The 9,097-nt window shown below is 44.4% G+C and overlaps 2 protein-coding genes across 2 annotated transcripts; both read right to left on the bottom strand.

The window, feature by feature from the left end:
* Nucleotides 1–320: 320 nt before the first annotated feature.
* On the bottom strand, nt 321–2,549 carry HOXA1 (homeobox A1). Its single transcript, XM_074943328.1, has 2 exons — nt 1,916–2,549; nt 321–1,510 (listed from the first exon to the last, which is right to left on the bottom strand). The coding sequence occupies exons 1-2, from the start codon at nt 2,547–2,549 to the stop codon at nt 1,155–1,157; spliced, it is 990 nt and encodes a 329-aa protein (XP_074799429.1). The 3' UTR covers nt 321–1,154.
* Nucleotides 2,550–7,185: 4,636 nt separating this feature from the next.
* Nucleotides 7,186–9,097, bottom strand: HOXA2 (homeobox A2). The gene is made up of 2 exons (XM_074943326.1): nt 8,659–9,097; nt 7,186–8,126 (listed from the first exon to the last, which is right to left on the bottom strand). The coding sequence occupies exons 1-2, from the start codon at nt 9,038–9,040 to the stop codon at nt 7,387–7,389; spliced, it is 1,122 nt and encodes a 373-aa protein (XP_074799427.1). The 5' UTR covers nt 9,041–9,097; the 3' UTR covers nt 7,186–7,386.

Here is a 9,097-nt window from a genome sequence, read left to right as displayed (position 1 = left end):
GAAATGTTGAGCTAAGTATGATTAACAACGGCACAAAAAAAAGTACCCAAACCAAGTATACCTGAAACGGGAATATATTTATTACAGACATTTTAGGACCCGTAAATTCTGCTCTGGATTCATCACTTACAGAATCTCAGAACCTTTAATGATTGTACAGAAAATCAGGAAGATGGTTTGCTCACAAATGACAACTGATAAAACTCAGTGTACCTTAAGTACATCAAAGCACTGTGCATCATGCAAAGTTCCATACACGAATCACATAAAATATACATTCAGCTGGCCATTCATCACATTGACGATCTGGTTGAAAAGACATCAAGTCTAAGGAATGATTAATATGAAAATAGGAGTAGGTCAGGTCTTTTGGATAATATACCCTTAGGTCCCATATAATCCAGCACAGATGGGGGGAGGTGGGGTGGGAGCACACCAAGCAAAGTTTACAAAACCTAGTGCAATTGAAGCTTTTTCCTTCCAGTTCATTAAAAGAAATGGTGCCTATTATTTGAGGTATCTGATTGGCATTAACAAATTTAGCTGATGTGATCATCAGTTGTAACAATATAAAACGGATTCCACCTTTGAGACTGCACCTACCCTATTTAATCTGATTATCTAAACATCATTTCTAGAAAATCTGTAAAAAGATAAATCTCTTGGACAAAGTATTTACAACCAGCAAACTCATACACACGAAAAAGAATACATTAAATTAAAGGATGAAAGTTCTATAATTTGTGTAAACACTTTCAATAGTGCATCTCTTCATGAGGTTATGTACTCCATATATCCTGTCTTTATGTAAGGAAAAATATAGAAATGTCCTTGCAATTTTATTCTACTGAGAACTACTGAGAACTCTTTTAACTGTGCCAACAAATCTTCTGTAGCAAATAGGAGGAATTTAAAAAAATATGAATTTTGAATAAGTGATCCTCAGAAACCTGATTATGGAAACCACTAAATTGTTTAGTTCTGCATAGACTAAACAGCTGGGGAGCCTTCTAAAACCAAATTCTCTTGAAACAAGTTGATTGATGTAAAGATGACCTAAAGATTAAAATATACTTTAAATCAATAAAGCTTTGCTAAAGATGTGGCTTTAGAGTGGGAGTCGTATATCTAAAACAGTGGGGGCCAGAAATATTTCAATTTGAGGTAGTTAGAGTGTCTGAAGTAGATGAAGCTGGTGAAGGGGTACATGGGGATGAACTGGACTTTTCTGATGATTCCTCTGTTTTTTCTTCACTTCCTGTCGGGGTAGCAGGGGAAATGGGTAGCAACCCCTCTTTCTCTCTTTTCTTCTGCTTCATCCTACGGTTCTGGAACCAGATTTTCACCTGTGTTTCATTAAGTTGCAGTGAAGCAGCTATCTCCACCCTCCTGGCCCTTGTCAAGTACTTGTTGAAATGGAATTCTTTCTCCAGTTCTGTGAGCTGCTTAGTGGTAAAATTGGTTCTAACGGTGTTGGGCTGACCTACGTATCCGTACTCTCCAGCTTTCCCTGCAAAAGTATATGAAAAGTTCAATAAGTGATATATAGGTGACATAATCAATATGTGCACACAGGTAAAACGATGTGGAACAAGAACTTCTTAAAAAGAGGGACAGTGAGTGATGGAGTGTGAGGTGCTAACATAAAGGCGGCCACTAGTGTGTATCAAAGGAAATTTGATAAGTTGTTTACCAATTACAAGAAATATTACCACAGAAAAACCCAGCATGGAACTGCCATTATATCAGGTGGATGAACCTGTCCTTACTCAGTGATCTCAGCTCTCCTTACCCATAAACAACAAGGCACCTGTACACTCTAGGTCAGAAAGCAGAAGGGTTTGGTTTCGTTTTGTTTTATTAAAGAAAGTGGAAGAGGAAAGAAACAGCCCCCTGCTCTGAAATCACGACTAACCTGTTTTAGGCGGGTTTCTTTTAACTTTCATCCAGTCAAAGGTTTGTGCTGGAGGCGAGGTCTCTGCAGAAGGAGAGCGACAAGCTTCTTGGTGGCTGGCATGGAGAGGGGATAAGGAATTACTATAACTCGCTAGAGTCAGATTCTGCTGCTCTTGTCCGTATGAGGGGTGAATGTACTGAGCGGGACCCACCGTGCCCCCAGCATAACCTTGGTGGGGGTGGTGATGCTGGACCATGGAAGATGAGACAGTTCCAGAGTAAACGGCCGGGGTGCATGGGGGATACCCTCCACTTACATCTGCTTCCTGATTTAGTGCGTAGTGACTGTAACCCGCGGTGAAGTTCTGGGTGCCATATCCCGAGCTACAGCTAGAGTGCGAGTAGGACATGCCCAGGTTGTTGTGATGCTGGAAGGCACCGGTCTGGTGATGGTGATGGTGATGGGGACTTATCTGGACCCCCCTGCCAACCATAAAGCGATCATCCCCGTTGCAGTTACTGGCAGTGACCGCACAGGACTGGAAAGTTGTAATCCCATGATCTGGGGGAGGATAGGCTCGGGAAGAGCATGCCCCGGACTCTCCGCTGAGGATGGGGTAATCGAGGAAGGAACTCATCCTCGCCGTGTCCATTTATCACCGAGTGACCGGGTCTTCGGAGTCCTGGGTGACCGTGCCAACTTTCTCACTTCCTCCATGGGGCCAGGAGAAAAATGATATGAATGTACAGTGAGAAGGGGACACGTGAGGACGGCAGCCAATGGCTGAGCCTCCTGCTAAAATTTCCCTGCTCCTGTTGGTGATGGATCACCGTTCCAGTGGCATTTAAATTCCGAGCGCTCCTCCATCAAGGTGACGCGGAGCTACCACCACCTCCTCTTCCCCCCCTCCCCCCCCCCAGTCCTCCTCCCCCTTCCCCTTAGCCAGTTCATTGGGGCTTCAGAGCCGGGGCCAGAGAGACAGTGTGAGCCCAGGCGCTCAGCCTGCAGCAGCTGAGGCGGAGGCGCCTCTGGAGGGGGGTGGAGGGGGGTGCTCCTGCGGCATGGATTACAGGGCTCGGAGACCCAGCTGGAGGAGCCCAGGTAAGATAGGCGCTCTCAGGCTTTCTGCTCGCAGAGCAGTGGGTGGCCGCTCCCTTCCCCGGAGCGCGCTTGGGAGGATTTGGGCCACCACCAGCACCGCTCCGGGGTGAATCTCCTTCACGGATGGCTCGAGAGTGCGGCACTCCTGCTGGTGCTGTCAGGACAGCCCATCGCCCCTGCCCTCCGGCTGGCCGGTCCTTGTGCGGGACCCAGCTGGACGGGCAAGCGGGCTGTGCAGAAGGGCGCCCCGCGCAGCGTTTCGGGGCTGGGGGCATGCGGGGGGGGGTAGACCGCGCCCGGGTTTCCCCTTTCCGGGAGCCTCAGCAGAGCCCCGCTCCAGACCAGCCAAGAGTTAAAGGGGCTTGTCCATCCCCTTCCCCATCGCGCCGATGTTATTAGCATGGAAATGAGGCGCTTTTGTAATTTAACCCCATTGTGCTGCGGGCAGGCGGGCTCGCCCGGCTTCTGCCACCGAGCCCAGGCGTGGGGCGCCGAGCGGCCGGAGCGCTGCTGCCTCGGCCCCTATCTGGGGCTCTGCCCAGCTAACCAGAGGCTACGTGAGCTCAGTCGGTTTCGGGGCTGCGGGGGGAGGGGGGGTGTAGGAAAATGGATGACGATTGCAAACGTGGGCCAGGCTGGAAGCTTTTCCAGGTTCTGCAATCCATCTGCTGGGGTCCCGCGGCGCCTGTGACACACACACACACAACACACACACACACACAAAGCATGAGATCTAGGGACAGTTCCTAACGATAAACACACCCAAGCACCGGATGACATGCCCAGGGGTAAGGGGGAGGGGGAGAGAAAAGGAGGTGAAGGGCCACTGCAGTCCCTAACTCTAATTAATTCTCTTTGTCACTTGGTGGCTCTCTTTGTCACTGTATACTCCACCACAGAGTATACAGAGAGTAGAGGGGAGAGTAACCAGATAGCTGCTGGCAGAGGTGCCCCCCACACACACACACACACGCACACACCCTGTGTGATCTATCTCAGAGTTTACTAAAACTTTCTCTTGTTCCAGACAAGGAAAATAGGACCAACGGTTAGAACAGCATGGGTGATAGTTGGTATTTGGCATTTGACTTCACGTTCACCTTATCTGCTCAGACAGATACAGGCAGTTACAGAGCTAGTCAAACATGTGGAGCCATCCACGTAACTTCGCAAATAGTTTTATTCTTGTCTTTTTCAGCCTGGAGAACTGTGTGTGGATTTATGCAGATGCACTTCGACTTTGGCAGATTTTGCATGGTCACCATGCCCGATTGATTGTTATTTGTATTTTAAAATATAAAGGGCTATTTCCCCCTCGACTCGCCAGCCCCCTCCCTCCAGCCACCCACACATACTAAGTGCAACATCCTCTTCCAAGTGATAAGTTACCAAAAGTGTTCGGAGCTCCAACTAGGCCACCCTTGTATCCATTTCACCTCCACAGCCGTCCTGACGCCACCGGAAAACGAATATATGTTCCCCCGCCTAAGTTTATTCATAAAAAGATTTGTCCTTCTATTTACATTTTACAAACATGCCTAGATAGCCGTTTGAAAACATTGGATTTCTTAAAATCCATGAGTGGGGCTGGGAGGAAGTCCAGCAAACATATATGGAACGATGCTCACCCTTTTTGGCTGCAATATTGTCTTATTTAATTCTTGTCAATCAGTTGTGATAACTGCTGTACAAATCAGGTGCTAACACAGGCTGGCGTATCTGTTAACTATAAAAGAGATGGCTTTTTCCAGTTTTTTTTTCTTCACTACTTTAACGATTAACAAAACTATTTATTATATGGTATATGTATAATTTATTTATAAACATCGTTGATGTTATATCATCATATTCAAAGAACAGAATTGTTTACTAAAAGAACAGTAAACTTCTCTCCATTTAAAATCAATCTATCTGCAAATCTATCTGCACATATAATTCCTCTCTATATATTTACCCGTAATTTTTGCCAAATAACAGCTCCTCTGTTACTCTCCTCTGCTTCCTTTAAATCGTTTCCCTTCGTTTCTGCACCATTGTTTTGAAGAAATCCGTGTCTTTTGTTACATTGTCTCTCTTCTAATGCCTCGAATGCTGCTGCCATTACAGAGCCACAGTGCAACATAATGGGAAGGGGACACACCAGGGATAAATACCTCTTCATCCCCCCAACGAGAAAAGTTGCCATCAGACGCTGTCGCAGATACACACAAAAATTCAGAGCTGTGCTATTTTAACAGTCAAATCTTTCCGCTAGCCCCCACCCTGCCTCTTTTGTGGGTTCGATCCACCGTGGTTTGCAGAAAGTCGAGTTTGCATCTCCAGCAATTCAAGCCTTTGAAGCATTTCTGGCGCCTGATGCACATTCTTGGGACATTCCCCAAACAATACTCTGTGTCTCACACACACTCAAGATTTAGGGGTTACAATGAGTTTCTTAGAGGAATTCTATCTCAGGTAGATTTACAGATATTGCTTTTAAATATATCTTGAGAGACTTTTACTGGTCTTTTCTTAAACAATTCTGTTCATTTAAGAAGATGCTATGACATCACTTTGTATATACATCATACATAAATATCTAAAAGCCAATCATATATTAACAATTAAATCCCATTGGAACCCTGTAACAGGCGTTAAAATACTCGACGAAACTGCCCTCTTACAAAAGCGAAAGTGCTGAAGAGGCGAAAGAAAAGAAGCAGGCCCGAGGTTTTTGTGGCATCCTGAGCTTAGCCAATCTGTTGTTTTAAACGAGCAATAAAAATGAATTATGACTAAACGCCTTCTAACTTAATGGTTTTAGACGGGGATCCCCGGCTCCGGCAAATACGTAAGAGGATTTTTATTTGTGCATGTGTTCCTGCCATTGATCTCTTTGATGACATTCTCATTCATAGAAAGAGTGTGATTTATGAGTGTAGGAAGAATTGCATCCAACCCCTTCCAGCTATTGCCCACGCATCTCAGCTCCGCAACGTGTTGCGGATCAGAGAAACAACACACCTCAAATGAAATGGAAACAAAGTACTTGAGACAAATGAATCCATTCACTGTGTTTCAGATATATTCCGGAATACTCAAAATCAAGGATCTGTGCGCAGCAAAACTACCTGCTAGCATCTTTTGCTTGATTTTAGCAGAGTAAAAACCGCTCACCTTCTGAACTGGGTGATTAATATCAATAATATTCTTACCAATTTAGCTGGAGTTTTTAATGAGCTTCTTTACTGCTGTAATTGAGGAAGTAGCACATTTTTGGACAGTGGGCCGCTGAAGTGGTTCAACTGAAATTTAAACATGTTAACCATTAGCTTCCAGTTTTAATGATCAACCCTTGGCACCGCAAACCGGTTTAAAAAGAAAGGGACTTTCTTTGTTATTGGACCCCGCAGAAATCCCCTGAAGAATGGCACTAAGAATTTAAGCCCATCCTAAATGTATTTTTACATATAATAACATTTTTTTTTATTTCCTCTCTTTTTTAGATTTCTTTTCTTGGGACCTTTCAGCACATGGGAGCTAATCCGAGGCGTACTTTGTTAGCATTTTTATTTTTAAAGAAGTGTTTCAGAAAACGACTTGCTGGACACCTAAACGTTGAGTTATAGAAAAACAGGATGCTTTAAAAGAGCCTTCCACCCCTGTAACGAGCCAGGTTCTACAGCAGGCACGTTCCGCATTTACAATAGATTCTATTTTGTCTGTAACGGCTAAGCTGCATATGTATGGTGTTTGTCACAGTTTAGAAAACCCAAGACTTGTATTCACACACAGAATAACCTGTTATGTGCACATTAAAAGGAAGAAATCTTTATGTGAGCTCTGTGGGCGTTTTAGTTATTATTTTTGTTTGTGAGAATCACCGGGTACTTTGACTTGACTTATGAGAACCTTTGCAATAAAGAATTTAAATGTGATTTTTCTCTCTCTAATAAATATATTAAATTACCAAAAGGAGAGAGATTGTGACCAGAATGTCTTAATTTCATTTCTGAAATTAAATAAAGAGAGGGGGGTGGGGGGAAATACCACTTATGGTCTGAGTCTAGAGAGAGAGAGAAGAAAGCTACTTGTAGCAAACAAGAATTTATTCTACCAAAAATACTTATGACAACGCATCCTAATGTAATACAAAAATAAAAAGAAAGTGAAGATACAATTCTATATGATCACTTTCTTACAGGCCTCATATATTGCTTTCATAGAGGGACCTAGAATGTGGCTAGGTTAAACTGAACACAATTAAAACTTCATAAGAAACAGTAAAAATGGCTCTGGAACACAGTAAAGGGAATTAAAAAACAGAAAATACTGACCAGGAAAAGAAAAATAAAAGAAAGTAATTTGAAACAAGCCATAACCCTTGGCGCCAGGACGTCTTTAATTTCTCAATAATTCAGATGCTGCAAGTCAATTGTAGTGAGTGTGTCTGTAAAAAAGTCAAAACTGTCAGCAGAAATATCTACAGGACTGTCCAGAGATCCTGGCAAACTGGGTGAAACTGCATCTGAAAGCTGTAGGCAGGAATCTGTGGAGAAAACGTTAAAGTCCTGTAAAGAAGGGACATCTAGGGCCTCAGGACTGTCATTGTTCAGGCCAGCTGCACAGTTCTGGGCCATTGTTGATAGGCAGTTTTGAACAGTGGGTGACTGATGCTGAAAATGTTTCAGATTTTTCTCATTGCTTGTTAAAGGCGAAACTGGGAAACTTTGGGACTCTCCATTGTGTACATTCTGAGCCTGCTGTTGAGATAGTGCATTTTGTTGAAAAGTGTAACCTTCCCTTTCCAAAAGAGCGCCTGAGACATTATTGAGGGTTTGCTCAAAGAGCGATTTCTCCTCCTCCTCTTCTGCTTTCTCGCTGTCCTCCAGACTCTTAAATTTCCCTTCACTGTTTTGGTTCTCCTTACACTGGGTCTGTCTCTTGTGCTTCATCCTTCTGTTCTGGAACCAGACTTTTACTTGTCTCTCAGTCAAATCCAGCAAAGCTGCGATTTCAACCCTCCTTGGTCTACAGAGATACTTGTTGAAATGAAATTCTTTTTCTAGCTCCAAAAGCTGGGTGTTGGTATAAGCCGTCCTCAGCCTCCTAGATCCACCGTTCCCACTGTCGGGGATTTCATGAGACTCTGTAAAAACAGATAAATGCACAGTTTGAATTTTAGCATCCCAGCACATTCCACCTCAGAGGGGGGAAAGATATATGTATATATATAGCATAAAATATCAACTGCAACAAAATGGCCGCCCTTGGCTGCAGTAGATCCATTGTGTTGCACTCCTGTGCTCCCGATACTGTGGACCCCTTTCCACCTCAATAAAATTATTGCATCTAGCTCCCAAACCTACCAGAGCAAACTTTATCTTAGCCATACTACAATTTATAATTAATGCATCAGCTGCTTAGCTGAGCAGGAGCAATCTATCACTCTTCATTACTGTCAAATATCCTAACTCTAGGACAGCAAGACAAGAGGAGGTCAGCTCCAACTCAGATAAATCATCCCACATTAAACAAGTTAGGGAAAGTTTGGGGTTTTAATAACACTGTGGAGCCCACCAGATTATTTCCTCCTTCTCCTCCAAACCATTTCCAGTGAAGTTGGGAAAGTAACAATCCAAGGAAAAGAGCTAGCTCTAGGGGAAAGTTTTTGAACTGACCTTTGTGGCTTAGGCAGGCTGGTCCAGTGGCTGAGGCTGAGGCCGAAGCAAGCGGGAGGGTAGTTTTCTTGGAGGCTTTTTTCTCTTTCATCCAGGGGTATTCCGGAGGCTGCAGGGCGCCGGCTGGCACCGGGCTGCTGCTGCTGACATTGGGGCTCTGCTTGGGACGGCTGCTGCTGGTGTGGCGAGGGTGGCTGCCTGGGTTCAGGCTGGGGATGGTCTGCTCAAAAGGAGGAGGAATCAGTGTCGAGTGTGAAAGCGTCGAGTTCTTGATTGATGAACTTTGAAATGTATCACCGACAGGGGGGAAAGATGGCAGGCACTCAGCAAGCGATGGCTGACTATTGATAAAACCAATCTCTCGCTCAAATTCGAAATTCATGGCCTTCAACTCGCAGCCCCCTTGGAGAAAAAGTTCCCTCTTATTGAGGGTTTTTGG

The sequence above is a fragment of the Natator depressus genome, chromosome 2 (assembly GCF_965152275.1).
Source record: "Natator depressus isolate rNatDep1 chromosome 2, rNatDep2.hap1, whole genome shotgun sequence".
Lineage (NCBI taxonomy): Eukaryota > Metazoa > Chordata > Testudines > Cheloniidae > Natator > Natator depressus.
Note: the sequence above shows the minus strand (reverse complement) of the source record. Positions and strands in the feature narration are given on the sequence as shown.